This window comes from Dermacentor silvarum, chromosome 6 (genome assembly GCF_013339745.2).
Source record: "Dermacentor silvarum isolate Dsil-2018 chromosome 6, BIME_Dsil_1.4, whole genome shotgun sequence".
Lineage (NCBI taxonomy): Eukaryota > Metazoa > Arthropoda > Arachnida > Ixodida > Ixodidae > Dermacentor > Dermacentor silvarum.
Window position 1 is genome coordinate 7,231,757 of NC_051159.1, and position 16,891 is coordinate 7,248,647.

The 16,891-nt window shown below is 45.5% G+C and overlaps 1 protein-coding gene across 1 annotated transcript in view; it reads left to right on the plus strand.

Annotated features, from left to right (window-relative positions):
• Window positions 1–334: 334 nt before the first annotated feature.
• The window catches only part of LOC119455266 (FAST kinase domain-containing protein 1, mitochondrial), a 38,190-nt gene continuing 21,633 nt past the window's right edge, over window positions 335–16,891 (plus strand). Inside the window, exons 1-4 of the mRNA XM_037716669.2 lie at window positions 335–437; window positions 4,341–4,580; window positions 6,232–6,368; window positions 12,101–12,238. Of these exons, the coding sequence (XP_037572597.1) occupies window positions 4,354–4,580; window positions 6,232–6,368; window positions 12,101–12,238 (502 nt within the window). The 5' untranslated portion in view covers window positions 335–437; window positions 4,341–4,353. The remainder of the gene's footprint in view (window positions 438–4,340; window positions 4,581–6,231; window positions 6,369–12,100; window positions 12,239–16,891) is intronic.

The window sequence follows — 16,891 nt, forward strand, 5'->3', positions numbered from 1 at the left end:
GGTCCCAAAGCTAGTGTTTCGCATTGAAGTCAAATGAGTGTATGATATGATGAGGCAATGATTACAAATAAGTGCATGATATGAGTGAAGCAAACTTCAATTTTCTTGAGCAATGGTTTCAGTGGGGCATTGCATAAACTGTGATGATCGCAAATGTAAAGCGAGGAGTCGCGCAGTTCACTGCTACTGTGAGTTCTGAGTGAAATATAAATATGTCATGCCCATTAAGGGGTGCTAATGGGCCTAGACACCAAGCGCCGACAATGCATACAGTGGACTTAGCCAATGAGATCACTGTGGCGAGCCACATGACTGTTACAGAGCTCAGATAGTCCACGCGCTGCGGTGAAGTGACACAAGAGACGTCTACTCTCGTCACCGCAGCCCCCTGCATGGCCATAGAATTTCAGCAATAATGACCCTGGGCTGAACTTGTGGTAAGATTGGTTCGGGTTCAGTTCTAAGATGGCAGGAAACATATCGGTTCGATTCTGTTTTGGCGGGAAATAACGGTTCAACTCCGGTTCAGTTGGAAACCTTGCTTTCATCAATATAGGGCGCAAGTGCTGATCATCAACTGTTGGTACTTTTCACCTGCCTTGTCAGGTCAATAAATTATTTTAACAATGGTTACACGTAACTAGGTGAGCATTTTTCGCCACTTCATCATCATCATTGCATCTTCACTTTTGCATCTGCTAGACAGTGTTGCCATGTTTGTTTGGTGCGTGTCACTTAACTGAAAGAAAAAGGTCGCTAAAATTTTGTTAAATTTTGCATCAAGGTCACTAAAGTTAAAGCTGTAACTATTTTAACTAACAAACATTTTTGAACACTATAACATTAGCTAACGTGGCGTGACTCACCTGCAGAAGCATTTCACATTTGTGTAGTGCCCATGCAGGTGAAGAATAAATAGTAATTTTAGTGTTAAGGTGTATAGGGATTTTAATTTTCTAATATACCTACATAACAATGGGGGAGCAAGCTAAATATTTGCATTTACCTTTATGTTGTAAGGTGACAAATCCAGGACAAAAATGAAACAAAAAAATACATGCTGTTACAATTGACATGTCACGCCCCGTGTCAAAAAAGATTACAATTGACGTATGACAGCCCGGTCCTTACGATTAACATGTTACGCCCCGTGCAGGGGGAATTATCGGAGGCCCATGCCTAAACCAACAGAGGGTGAATCCCTGATTTGCTATGGTTGTCTCGAGTGGTCCTCAATCTGGCGGGCGAGTTGCTGTGATTTATGGCCCCCTTTGTGTGTGTGTGCGCCCAGCAGGCGATGGGTTCCGCCTTCCCCGAACTGTGTACCACTGGGGCCTCGTGTCGCATTGTTTACCAGGCCCTTTGCGTACGTGCATCCAAAGAGCGCCCACAGAGCGAACGATGCACAACAGAAGCCTCAAGTCACCGCTATCGGAGGCAAGCCCCCGAAACGTCGCCTAGCAGAGAGGGAGCAGCTGCCGCACCCCCGACTATACTCAGTACCTGTCACGTTACGTTGACGTGAGCGAAATCCCGCCTACGATGTTAGCGGGCCTATTGAAGCGGCCCCACCATGTATTTTCGAATCATTCATTCTCTTCTTTTTTATCATTCATCAACCATGAAATAAACTGTGCAAGTTTCGCACTAAGAAATCGTCTTGCCCCTGCCTGGTCACTATGGTCTACCGGATGCCTGCAGCCTGCCGAGAACGCCGCGCTACCCAGTAGTAACGCCGGTCGAGCTTGAAGGAATCGGCGTCGCAACAATGCATAACATACTTTAATTTCTTAGCATGGAAATTAAGGCACTTGGACTACATTATCCCTGCAAATTTTGTAGTTTTTAGTGCTCGTGAAAAAAGAATAAAATTTTTCTATATGCGCTTTGTCCTTTCTTATGCGATGACAATTGCGTGATCTTTATGTAGGTCAAATAGTATGCTTCTGCCTCTTGATCCACCTAAAAGCTTCGGAAACTATTGATTTGTCCAAAAGCTGTGAGAAGCAGAAGCGGTGCGTTCAGATTCGCATGGATGAGCACAGCATGTGCACCTTTCTACACTTGACCTGTCTGAATGCACCTGCAGTGTTCTAACATTTTTGCAAATGGTCCTGGTAAATTTGTTACTTCTACACTTGCGAATGTTCACCAATCAAACGTGCCTAGGGAAACTGCAGAACCTGCCGCTTCCGCAGTTCTGCAATGATCTGGAAGTTCCTTAAAATCAATTTTGTAAAAAATTTTTGTAAAAATAGTGATTAAATAAACAAAAATCATTTTGTGAGCACAATGGAAGCCTCTTAAGGCCACCATGCTGTGATGCACAATTGCAATGTGATTAAACACGGTCACAGAGACCCGTGCTGTACAGTCAATTTGGGCAGCTTACTTGTAGCTTTAGATATTAAAGTACACCATTTCCGAAGCAACTTTTCTAACTTAGAAATCACTAAAGTGTTGCCAATCGTTCTGTCATGCCACTAAAAATCTCACCTGTTGCTAAGAATTTTTTTCCCTAAACAGACCAATAAGTCGCTAAATCTATTGACAAAATCGCTGAAATGGCAATACTGCTGCTAGAAGCATTGCTTAGTCAAAATGCCTAAGGAAACCAGGCTAATTGTTACATTGTATATAGGCGTACAGGAATACACACGATAAGTTGTGGGGACCTCAGGATCTTGGAGGGAAGAGCATGCAGTCTTTTGAAGCGAGCTGTGCACTCCGTGCTACGAGCACATGCAAGATGATTGGCTCACATGTTTGTTACAGTACTACCTAGTGATCAAGCAGGTTCATTTGCCACATTCTAAAACTTTTACGTAATTGCTTTAACCCATTCTGTCTTGGAATTACCCGTGCACGGCTGGGAAGAGTCTGTTCTCTGGTCACATATATGAAAAATGCCATAGAGACACTGCACACTTACTTTGGACAAAATTTTTATTGCATGATTCCAATTGAAATCATGTGAATCTAAATAAATTTTACAAGACCCACATATGTTTATGCCTAAAATTTTGTATATGGAGCTGTTTTCACGGGCTTTATATTAAGTTAATGATCCCCCCCCCCCCCCTCCCAGCCACAAAACACACCTCAAAAGATGTTTTTTTTTTTTTTGTAAGCTGTAATTCGCGATAAGTATGAGCAGATGCATGCATGTGTGGAAGCCCCTGAAAGCGAAGTTGTGGTCTGCACAACATCAGCATATACAAGAATGCCAGATCTTTCTAATTATAGTATAGTTTGGTATTGTAAATTTTAATTTGTGCAATTCTGTAGGCAGGTACATCAAATTATTCCAAATAGAATCCCTGGGAGAGAAAGAGCGAGGGCTAGCTTTTTCACTCCCATTTTTTGGCTAGTTTTGTGCCATGAACTCATTTACAACAAAAATGTTAAGGGGCGGTTCACAACAGCTTTGGTGCTGTAATGATGGCAGCAACCATCATATTCAGCATTGAATCTCAGCCTCAAAAAACAGCCTGCGAAGTAGCTTGCGTCAGGACCCCGAAGTGACCGTAGATCCAGGGCGTTGGCACGCACAGCTGGATGCCGGCATTGCCAGAGCCCGTTCAGCATGCACGAACACGTTTCGAATATAGGGATGTTCTAACAGACTCGGGTGTGGTGAAGAATTTCACTGGATATACCGTTTTAATTGCATAATGCTCACACCTCCTACACTGGCCATCAGAAATGGAAATTTTTTCCAAGAGTAATCATTGCACTCTCAAAAACGTCTGCTGAGATAGTCGTCTGCTTGTTCCAACGTAAGTGTTGACACTGACTCTGAATAGGTTGGGCCACAGTCATTTTATTTATATGTTTAATGACTCTAAGTTGAGCTAGTGCCTGCAAATAAAGGGTCTTTGCAGTTGCTGCTTGTATAGAACCTGTGCTCTTATTACAAGGGTAAATGCTATTTGGGAGTAATTTTTTGTTTTAGTTTACAGCAGATGGCGTGAGAACCTGAATTTTTAGCCACTTTATTTGTGATTTTTCTATTTAGCACCTAGAATGTTCTATGAAAAATTTTTCCCACACTCCCAAATTTCGCATGAATTTTCGGCGAGGGAAAGTGTGAGTATTATGCAAGTAAATACGGTAGTGAAGCATTTGCGAATTCCTGGGTAGATTTCGGGCCATGGCAAACCATATCACTTGGATTTCAGAAGTGTGTGAGAACTGCCTCATACAGCTCTGCGCTTATTTGATGTATGAGTTGCTTGAATTGTGTACATGTGCAAAGTTTCTTTAGTTTTTTGCATGATTAGTGCCCCGCATGCCATGCAAAGACTGTGAGCATCGCCGACTTCAGTGTTTCCCTGCAGATGCGCTGCCGTGATGGATGATGCTTCTCCCCGATCTCTGGCTGCTTTCTGCAAAGTGCTGTCCAAGGAGCGGCTATGGCTGCCTGACTACTTGAACCGGCTAGTGGCTTATGCAGTGGATAAGCCGGAATGGCTCTTTCCTATTACCTTGTGCCACCTGCCCTATGTGTGCTTTCTTAGTGGCCTGATTCCTGACAAAGCGGAACAGCTCGCAAAGGTTGTCAGCTCCGTCGTTCTGAGGTAACACGTGACTTCCACTATCCTTCCGTTACCAAGATTTATTTATTTAAGAATACTGCCGATCTCAAACGAGGTCATACATGGCAGCAAAGGGGTTACAGCAACCTACATGTAAAGTTAAATTCATGTGAGATATCATCAACATGACATAAAATAGCGATATACTAATGATGTCATAAATATAAACAATCGAAAACAAGCAAGGCTTATTAAGCTGTAATACTTGAAGAGGCAGACATTACCTGCATGAGAAATTGAAATGCATAATGAACTAATTAACAAAGTTTGACTGATTAAGTTTTAACAAATTACTTTACGACATCTATTGCTGTTTACTAATAGTAGCAGCCGGTGACTTTGCAAGGCACGTACACTTGGAATGAATTCTGAGGATGGCGCTGTCTCCGAAATATGTGCCATCAAAAGTTGCGGTAAAAATATGCTTTTATTCCAGTTACTTTTTTAACAAAATGCCATTTTATATGTTGAAGCACAAAAGTAACTGAAATGCTAATCTATTTCCTCACACACTTTGGGAATTCGAAGGGTGGCAGACTGGGCTAGCTGGTTTTCTATACTTAAAAGTGGTGCAGCATGAAATAAGACGGAAGAACGGGAAAAAGATGCAGTCAAGCTCAACTGAGATTTATTGCCTGAAATGGGGGCTTGTATAATGGCAAAAAAAGACTGAAGAATTGTGAGATCACCAGAAAAACACATCAGAACTAGGAGAGTATGGCGAACTGGTTAGGAGAAAAGGGGAGTGCCGCACGAGACATGCTGCGCAGCGGCGACCCAATGCGCATGCGCTATTTAGCCTGTGCCTCCTCCACTAAAGAATGCACTCCGTGCAAGTGATGCGCACCTGTGTTCTTTCTTACTGAATATTGAGTGACGCAACCGGTAGAAGTGCTTCGTCGGCCGCTGCTGCAAAACGAGCTGCCTGAGCAGAGGCTCAGCTCTGCCGTTCAGATTGAAATTCTCTGTGTCAATGTAACGCGAATTCAAAACACCTAACCAGCTGCGCTCAAATTTCGCATTAGGGAGTATCATAATCGTCAATGAATTTTTTATCGTCCTTCTGTCTTGTTCCATGCTGCACCACTTTTGACTATAGAAATGCGAGTTCTTTTCCGAAAATTTCAGCCTCAGAGTGCACCTCGTTTTATGTTCAGGCTCGTGACATCAATACAACGCTCTTTTTTTTCATTTGTTTTTATCTCTGAGGCTTCATATTGGAGTGAGCTAAGCCACTGGGCGCCACATTGATCCCAACCGTGTACAGAGCTCTCCTGAGCATACCGCATTTGCGCATCGTAGTCCATGCAGGCGTGCGCTGAACATTGAGCTAGATTGCGTTGCCGCGGCTCTGCTCACTGTTCTCCGTGCCCAGCACCATTTTGCTTCGCACAAGCGCACACCAGCTGGGAGTTGTTGCCCCTGTGCATTTGGCGCTTTCTTCTCATGATATAGAATGCAGTTAGTGCAGCTTCAATGTGGTTATGCCTGATTAATTGCAACCTTGGTCAAGACGATAGGCGCTGTTTTGCAGGCACATCAAGTGAGTGGTCTTCGACGTAGCATGGTGGCGCCAAATTCCCCGATTCATCCATCCCCATCAAACTCTTACAAAGCAAGGTTCGTGTTCCAGGAACTTTGACGACCTGCCGACTTTGGAAGTGCTTGAGGCAGCAGTGGCCCTGGGCTTCTTCCAGTGCCTGGAGAGTGACTTGATCCACCGTATTTTCGCTCTGCCCTTCATGGAGCGCCTGGATCGTGAGCTGACCGGTATGTAGACTGAAATCTTGATTGTCTTATTGCATGTGATGACCTTCTGGCTATTGCCATAATTTTAGCAGATCTTGGAACTCTTGAAACATTCCAAATGCCATTGCCAAGCAAATTAAAACCGTTACGTCTTTATTATGTGCCCAAAAAAACTGTTGAATTTTGTTTCCTACTAAGCAGATTTTTTGTCATGTCAAGTTACAAGGTTAGTGCGAGCCAAAAGTAAAGCCAATCCAATCCATTTCATAGCGTTTGGCTATAGACCCTTTTTGTGGAGTAGTTTGCTCTAGAGGAACAAGATGGCACTTTCAGCCTCCACGCCACTTATTGCCTCAAGCAAAAGTGCATGAATGCAGAACCATTACCACTTCTAACTTGTGGTCAGCTGTCGAAAATGCAACTGGGGCATACTCTGCTCCAGTCATGCTGCAAAATGTGGAATGGTAGAGGGAAGACGTGTGTATTAAAGAATGAATTGAATCTGTGTGGCTGAGTTCATGGACTGCTGCTACACTAGGACTGCCTGCTTTGCCGGCTCTTTGCAATGCACGGCTTTCGTCGGGGATCAAAAAATGTACTCGTCAGTCAATGTTGGATCGCTAGCCTCCAAAGTAAGGACTTCGACCCCGAACAAAAAGTACCACTCGTTACATAGTGACGAAGGGAGTAGTATCGCTTCCTGGCATAGTAAGTTTCTCGCACGCATCTACACACATCCATTTGTATCATGAGCGCTCATGTCCGTGAACGGTTAAACAAAGTGCTAACACCTCCTGAGTCCCGCGTTGTGCGTGTCACTGACAGCAGTACTCCGGCCACACTCGGAATGTGCACCGCACGTGCGAGTGTCGCTGGCTGTCACACTTCCATTTTGTTTTATGTTCCTTTCCGCTCCCCCTCATGACATAATTCTTGGGCTTGATTTCTTGTCTGACCACTGCGCTGCAGTTGACTGCTCAGCAGCTGTCGTTGATGATTATGTTGTGCCGAGTTCATGAATCATGAACGTGCACCAACTATCCCCGACACAGTCCAGAGTCAGCTCTCTTGTGCCGAGTTTATTCGTTTGCTGCCTGAGCACTGACCTGTATTGTTGCTGTACCTTGATGCAGTTTACCGGAGGGTGACGGTGGTTACTCCATCTCCCAGTGTACTTTTGTCACACGTGTCCTTCCCCCACATTATTGTGATTGTGGCGGCCAACCAGACTTATCTGCCTCTGTAGAACTTCGAACTCTGTCCTCAAGTTCTTCCCCAAGGCATAGCTTTGACCACACTGTCGCCATCAGAAGAGTGCCAGATTTCGTCACTGTCGCCGGATTCTCCTTCGGCAATTTTTTCCACCAACACACCCACTTCTCCATCCGTACAGAACGATATCACAACGACGATTGCCCCGGACATTCTGCCCTCACAAATAAATGACCCTCCTCATTTGCTCATCACCTACTCCAACATTTCGATTTTGACAGCCGTCCCTTTGGTCAAACCTCTCTTGTGAAACATCACATACACACTGGCAATGTGCTTCCAATTCACCGGCAACCTTACTGTGTGTCACCATTCGAGCGCCAAGTTATTCAACAAGAGGTTGACAAGATGCTTACAAAATTGAGCCGTCCACAAGTCCGTGAGCTTCCCCTGTTGACTTAGTTAAAAAGAAGAACAACAGTAGGCGATTCTGCATAGATTATCGACATCTCACTAAGATCACCAACGCATTGATGACGCTCTGGATTGCCTTCACAGCACGACCTATTTTTTCTCCTTTGACCTGCGCTCTAGTTATTGGCAGATCGCTGTGCACGACGCAGGCCATGAAAAGATGGCATTTGTTACACCTGACAGCCCTACCAGTTCAGAGGTATACCGTTTGGCTTGTGCAATGCCCCGGCCACATTCGAGCGAATGATGGACATGCTTTTGCACAGCTTTAAATGTTCTACCTGCCTGTGCTACCTGGACGATGTGATCGTGTTCTCTCTGACCTTTGCAACACACCTCACCCGTCTTTCATCCATCCTATCAGTGTTTTGTGCAGCTGGGCTACTACTTAATTCTTTGAAATTCCACTTCGGTCAATGCCAAATTACCGTCCTCAGATATCTCGTCCACTCGTCTGGCCCAATCCTGCTAATGTTCGTGCTCTCCTGGAATTTCCTGTACCAATCTGTGCTAAGGACATTCGAAGCTTCATGGGATTGTGCTCGTATTTGCACCAATTTGTTAAAAATTTTGCAGACATAGTTCGCCCACTAACTGATCTTCTCAGGAAACATGTTCCGTTTTCTTGAGGTCTCAATTAAGCCACAACCTTTTCGCACCTCATCATGGTGCTCACTACCCCGCCGTTTCTCACCTACTTCAATGCCCATGCTCTAACTGAAGTATGCACAGACGCCAGATGCACAGACTATGGAATGGGTGCTGTTTTAGCGATACCAAACATGGTCATGATCGAGTTATTGCGTATGCGAGCCGGCTTGTTTCCCCTGACAAGAGCAATTATTTTATCACCAAGTGTGAGTGCCTCGCACTTCTCTGGGCAGTCAGCAAATTGTGCCCCTACTTGTATGGGCGGCCTTTCAGTGTTACCACTGACCACCACACTTTGCGCTGGCTTTCTACCCTCAAGGACCCCACTGGGCGTCTGGATCGCTGGGCTCTGTGCCTCTAGGAATTCACCTACACTGTGGTGTATACAAGTCTGGCCAACTACACCAGGATGCCGACAGCTTGTCTTGGCACCCCATCGACAGCCTAGACGCTCCCATGGAGGACACACCGACCAGCATTTTCTCAATCTCCGCATTTAGCTACATTGGTGATGAGCAACGACAGGACATGTCTTAACAACTGCCTGCGTTCTGACTCGTCGGCCCTGTCACTTCGTAGGTTTGTTATCGTAATCGGCACCTTATATCGCTACAACATGCACCCCGAGGGGTAGGAACTACTTCTCGTCGTTCCTTGTCATCTTCGGGCGACCGTACTCGAGCAACTGCATGATGTCCCTACAGCCGGCCACTTTGGTGTTTCCAGGACGTACGACCTTGTATGGCGACGCTTTTTCTGGCCCAGTCTCTGCCAGTTTGTCATATGTCACTGCCTTCAAGTTGTGGCAATGCTGGAAAAGGCCAGCTTTTTGTCCTGCTGGGCTCCTTCAGCCTATTGATATACCAGCCGAGCCATTTTTCCTTGTTGGCCTTGACCTTCTTGGTCTCTTCCCTCTCTCCACCACTGGCAACAAATGGATTGTCGTTGCTATGGATTATGCGACCATTATGCCATCACTAGACCTCTCCCAACCAATTGCGCTACGGATGTTGCCAACTTTTTGATGCAAGACGTTATTTTACATCCTGGCGCTCCTCGTCAGCTTCACACCGACTTATCTAAAGTAATCGAAGACTTATGCTTCATTCTTTTGCCACCAAACACAAGCTTACAACTTTGTACGACCCTCAAACGAACAGTTTTATCAAACGCCTGAATCGTATGATCACTGATGTGCTCAATGTATGTTTCATTTGATCATCGCAACGGGGACACTGCACTACCTTTTGTAACTTTTGCGTATAACTCCTTGCACCATGATACCAGCGGCTACTCTCCCTTTTATTTTCTGTATGAACGAGAAGCAACGCTCCCTTTTGACAAGCTTCTTCCAACCCCTGCCCCACTGTCGACTGAATACGCTCGCGACACCATTGTGACAGCAGAAAACATGTCAGATTGTCCGTCTGCCTGTCTGCATCGCAGACACGCCAGCAGTTGTGGTATGGCACCAATCACCGGGACGCCCACTTCAGTATGGGTTGCCTTGTCCTTCTCTGGTCACAATCTCGGTGCACTGGCCTCTCTGAAGAACTACTTTCAAGATATTCTTACCGTGTCTTGCAACAAGTGACAAATGTTACTTATGAAATAGCCTCGCGCGATCCTACCACGTCTTCTACTTGCTTACACATTGTGCACGTTTCTTGTCTCAAGTCATTTTTTTCACCCACCACCCTGTCTTAGGCACCGGTCGGCACTTTCCTGGCCAGATGTCAATGTCATGAGACTGCGAGCAATGTGACAAAGATGACGTTAGTCACTGGGTGGAAGCAAACAACATTTATAGAGATTGTCTTTCAACCGTCTTGGCTGTGTTGTAGCTCGGTGAAGGAAGCTTGTAAATACATTTCTATTTACATCTCTACCCTTGGCAATATTATATTACTACTCTCATAACCAATTTACCCAAAATGAAGTTTCATTGCAGTTGGTGTTTAATATCTGAAGTGCTGGGGCAATGTGGTTCATTCTGTTTGTTAACTTCTTTCCTACTACAAGGGGCTGACTATACAAGTCACAAACTCTTGCTCCTTCGCTGGGCTAATAAACAATGGCATAATTTTCTGCGTGTTGAAGGGGCACTAAAGGAAAATTATTAAGCTCAGATAGATTCATTGATTATTCATTTAGAAGTCTATCATCGTTTTCTGTGTGGTATTGCTTTGACTTTGTCAAACTTTACTGTGTAGAAAACTTCCACCAAAGGTCCCGCTTCTGCACCTCGATTTGGATCACCCGCGCTAAAATTAATGAATTGATGTTATTACCACATGGCCGTCCTATCTCCCACTCTCAGTGAGTCCGCCACTTTTGACGTTACACGAGAGGTACCGTAGTCAAAAATAGGTGGCCCCACTCTGATTTTACATTTTCGTCATTTTCTCGCTTACAAAAACTGTTATCGCTATGAATGACGATTTCATTAGTACAGAAGCCTGATCTTTTAATCTAGCTCGACCAAATACAGTAGAACCTTGTTGATGTGATCCCTTTTCATACGGCTTCCCTGCGCCAACGTTTGCCATCAAGAACACAAGAAATAATCTAATACAGTTACACTTTCCTTTATCGGTGATATGTTACCTGGAAAACACAATCTTTCGGCACCATTGTTCAGTGCATCGCCAAACTGCCATCGTATTATATGTATTTAAGCCACTAGATTCCCTGTATGCAAAAAGTGGCACGAGGCACGCACAATCAAGAACAGTAGCTGCCTGCCGCTTTCCCGCAATACCCATCTCACGTGAGAACACCAGCACGCGCTCAGTTTCCTATTCCAGTACCAGCAGATATCCTCCCAGGTTGTCGCATACCGCATTCATAGTTATCGCCACCAACCCTACTGCAATAAGCATCTTCATCTATCTGTTTCCCAGCGCGTGTTTCGTTGCTCCGTTGGAAGCATACAGCACGCTTTTAATAGGCAATAGCTCAAATGCGCCACTGTTCCCTACTTAAGGCGGCGCAGAGTGAGCATCAAGTTTTGCCCTGGTGGCATCGTATTTCGGCAATGCCCACCAGCTCAATTTCATTTTGATTTCCTGTCGCTGTCTCAAAACATTCCTGAAGAGGAAAACAAAAATGTGTCCTGCGCCGCTCAGGACTCACCAGCGGCGCGCACCAGCATCTCGAGCTGCAACGACTCACGCAACTCTTTGCATTATGTAGGCATCAACTACAGTTGAGTCTGCCAATATCGGCGTTCGGATTGTACATTTTCCCGATTAGTAAGTTCTTAGATGCGGTTCTACTGTATTTTTCTTTAGTGTCCCTTTAATCTTCAAACCTGCCATTAGACTGATATTCCTCAATGATTAGTTGAAACATAAAAAGTAATCTCCAGCCTTGCTAAACAGGTACATAACTTCGGTGTCTCTTCAATAATGCAGGATTTGTTGGGAGCGAGTACTCGGATCGCCATGTGCGGGAGGTGCTGGCCATGCTCAACCGCATAACCTGCTTGGACTTTCCGGAAGAGCACGTGCCATGGTTCCATGACCAATTCTACGCAACACGAGCCTTAAACAGTAAGGAGAGCACTTTGTTTGACGCTGCCGCTGGTAAGATATGGCACATTTCAAACAACAGAGTGCCACTCAGGTTAGAGAGGGAAAGCCTCAGAGGATCGTGACAAATCGTGATGCAGAAACACACAGGTGGACAGACATGCACTACTTCTCTCTTAACACTCTTCCATCGTCTCTTCGTCGGTCCATCTTTGTGTTCCTGTGCTACAATTTGTCATGAGGTCAAATCAACAAGCTAAAACAGTCACATCAGACGAAAAAAGTCAACGGGAAGCGTTAGCTTCCGTTGACTTTTTATAGGCTGATGATGATGATGAGACCTGCCGAGATATGCTGCTGGGAACACTCATTGGTTTTTCTAACAAGACTCAGTATGGCGACATTTTAGTGACTTCAGTTTCAAGTTGGTTGCTTCACCCAGTGGGAATGACGTCTTATAGATATGCTATGGACATCCACTGTCAGGACATGGATATCCTAGGGATGTGTCGAACACGTCCTGCGGGTGTCCCTCACATGATCGCTTGGCTGCACTTTTCGTGTCTTGCGAACATCCCTTGCATGTCCGTAAAGGACATTATCGGTGCATGCTGCGTTCATATTACGGACATGTACCAGGCCCTTTTGCATAATATTTGCAATGATTTCTTACATTCGCATCACACCACTGTGTGACAGGTACAACGGCCAGAGCACCCAAGCATCAAGAGCAGATACATCATGTGCGCATGTTACGTGTGCATGCATGCGAGCAGAAGTGCAGTGTACTTTTCATTCTGCTAGGCCTTCTGCCATGTGCAAGTGGTTCGTTGAACTAACTGAACTTGCGTCAGAAAATTAGTAAAGTACAGCGTACACACGAGCTGCAAACATGATAGTTTCGAATTGTAATTCAATGACGTGAGAAAACAGAATTCTGTTACGAGGAAACTCAAAGACAAAGCCTCTTGGAGGACAAATATTCACATGTATGCTGAAAAAGGTAGATGTGCAATATCCTTTGAACATCTGTGGTAGGATATCCAAAACAGGCCCATGTGCGATATTCTCAGGATATCCGTGGTAGGACATCCAAAACTGGATGGCCAGCAGATGCCTTATTTGTTTCCAAAAGGATGCATGGACATTGGGACATTATTTGGATGTCCAACAGACTAGGTGATTTTACTGGGCAAAAACTGCTTCATAAAATGCACTTTATTTTTAAAAGGCTAGGTATGCAAAATTGGTTTTACTGCTTGTGGGTTGTGTCATGGTCATAGACTGATAATACTCTGCACTCATAAGTCATGGAAGCACATAGCACAGTAGGAGTAGAATATTCACATCAAGGGCAAGTTGCAGTTTTGTCCCTTGATGTGAATATTCTTGGCCCTTGATGTGAATATTCTTGTTCCGATTTATGAACAGTGTAGATGGCAGGACTTGTCTGCTTGCTCACGGATACACACTTCCACTGTTTCTTGCACAATGTCTTTGTTACAAGCAGCTGTGCTGAGCGAAGCATAGAGTACCAAGGCGCACTTGATCTATGTGAATTTCTCATAAGTGTCATAGCTGAGTCATTTGCCAACTAAGCGCGTGTTGCAGAATCACAGTTCTTTTTTGTTTTTGTTTTCAGAAATGGTGAGCTATAAGTTTGTGCTGACCTAGGTAATGCAATGGCAAATACATTGTTGTTTAACTAAAAAAGAATTTGTACAAATGAGCCAGCCAATTAGGTACATTTGCTCATTTTTCTGACGTCACAGCAGAGGTTAACTCTCTTAAATATTGGTGTCTCTCAAGCACTGTGAAGGCACAACAAGCAGGCATAGTGCGGTTTTGTACGCAACATGTCTACGCCATGTGTACCAATCACAAAAGTATAAAAACATTTGGGCTCATAACTCGTTCCAAATGAGCTGTCCTGCTGGAAAAATCAGGACAGCCATGTCCCTTCTAGGCGTGCTTCATTTTTGCTTTTGCAAGCTGAGGGATATCATAGAAATTGAGTTGTCTTTGCCCGTTGTTTTCTGAGTATCATAAAATTTTTAAAAAGGCCTTTCTCTCCTCTTGGTAAGCGGGTTCAATGTTTGTCCTCTCTTGTAGAAATCGTATTGCATGCGACACGTTTCTGTAGACCAGTGTTTCTTAAACTGTGGGTCATGAGCTTTCCTCTGTGGGTCATGGAGGGTCCAACTATATGTACATTATGCTTGCTGGAACAGAGTTGAATTTTCAGCCTCGGTGCCCATACTCTTTAAACATCATGTTCCTTTAGGGGTAACATAAGCATATGTATATATATATACAGTGGAATCTCATTGATACGATCTTCACGGGAACCGGAAAATAAAGCACACCATCCAAAAATCGTAGCATCCAACATATTACGGAGCAGTGGGGCATGGTGTGTCCATGAACAACGAAGACGATTTAGCTAGGAGAGTGCGCAGCTGGTTCGGGCAGCCATCTTGTGTATCCAGCATTGCTGTAGTTTTGTAAATACTTGTAAATACACCTTCGCTTGAATATTTCTGCCCCGTGGCATTTTGGTGGAGTTGCTGGCTCACTACGACCCATCCGCTGCTACTGAACTTCACACGGATGCCAGCGGCCATGGCATAGAAGCTGTTCTCGTTCCGCAGCAGAACAATGCACAGCGCATCATTGCATACGCAAGCCGCCTTCTCTTGACCACAGAGCGGAAGTTTTCTATCACGGAATGCGAGTGCCTGGTGTTGGTTTGGGCAGTGGCCAAGTTCCGCCCTTACTTATTTGGCCGCCTATTTTTCGTTAACACTGATCACCATGCCCTCTGCTGGCTCTCATCACTGAAAGACTCAATCGGATGACTGGGTCGGTGGGCGCTGCAGCTACAAGAGTACACTTTTACTCTTCTGTACAAATCTGCCCGTTTACACAAAGATGCTGACTGTCTCTCCCGTCACCCAGTCGACAGTCCAGACCATGATGCCCACGACATGGATGCTTGCGTCCTAGCCATTTCAGACTTGCGTGACATTCGCAATAAACAATGCCATGATGACTCTCTATGTCTCCTCATCGATCGGGTAGTTTCTGTGCACCCCGAACCCGCTATCAGCGCATTTGTCCTCCTCTACGGCGTTATGTACCGCCGCAATTTTCGCCCTGAAGCCCCGGAACTTTTGCTTGTTCTACCTCGACATCTTCGGGTAGAAGTTCTTGCGCAGCTACATGACACGCCCACCACCGGCCACCTCGGTGTCTCCCGTACCTACGACCGCGTACGACGCCGCTTTTACTGGCCGGGCCTGTCTTGCTCTGTGCACCACTACGTCACTGCCTGTGCACTCTGTCAGCGCCCCAAACGACCTGCTGTATTACCCGCTGGACGTTTACACCCCATTGATGTCCCTTCCAAACCATTTTTTCGCGTCGGCATTGATTTCCTAGGCCCTTTTCCTACGTCTAACACTGGTAAAAAGTGGGTAATAAGCAAGCATTGGTGACATGCTGCGCTACGGATGTTGCAGATTTCCTTCTGTATGACATCATACTACATCACAGCGCCCCAAGGCAGCTGCTCACTGATCGCGGCCGCATATTTTTGTCCCGCATTGTCGAAGATCTTCTTCGTTCCTGTTCTGCCGTGCACAAACTGACCACTGCAGATCACCCCCAGACCAATGGATTAACTCACTGGCTCGACCGGACGTTGACGGAGATGCTGTTCTTCTACGTTTCTTCGGACCACAGGGACTGGGACGACTCGTTACCCTACATAACATTTGCATATAATTCATCCCGCCACGAGATCGCCGGCTTTTCACCATTGTATCTGCTGTACGGCCGCCACCCAACTTTGCTCTTCGACACACTTCTTCCACCCGCGACCAACATTCCAATAGAGTATGCCCGCGACATCTTTGGCCCGGCTCACACAGCTCGCCAGCTTGCCCGCTCAGCTCACGGCTTACTGCCTCACAGTTTGCACAGAAGACGAGGTACGACAGCCGCCACCGAGTCGTTCATTTCTTCCGTGGGTCCTTAGTTCTTCTATGGACACCAAACCGCCACATCGGATTGTCCGAGAAACTTCTCCCGCGCTACACCGAGCTTTACAAGATCCTGCGCCAGCTCGGCGACGTCAACTACGAAATCTCCCCGCTGGACTATCGTTCATCGTCTGCCCCTGTTCCGACTGATGTCGTCCACGTCTCTAGGCTGAAACCCTGTTTCACCGCGACTTCGCCCCCATAAACACTACTGCCGAGACGGCGGCTTTCCGACCGGGGCATGATGTTACGGAGCAGTAGGGCATGACGTGTCCATGAACGAAGACGATTTAGCTTAGGAGAGTGCGCGGCTGGTTTGGGCAGCCATTTTGAGTATCCAGCGTTTCTGCGATTTTGTAAATACGTGTAAATACAACTTCGCTTGACTATTTCTGCCCTGTCGCAACATTATCAGTTCAGCTCAGTTTTATTTCCTTAAAGACCCCTTTGCTAAGAATATTACGTAAGGGGTGAGTACAGTTGATAACATAACATAAACACAGGTATTTAGAAAAGCTGTACAAGAAAGCTACATTTCGCAAGTGCATAAAAGCAGAAAGAAGGGAAAAAATAATAAAATTACACGTGAAAGAACAGATTATTTTTCAGCCAGCAAAGACACATTTTCGAA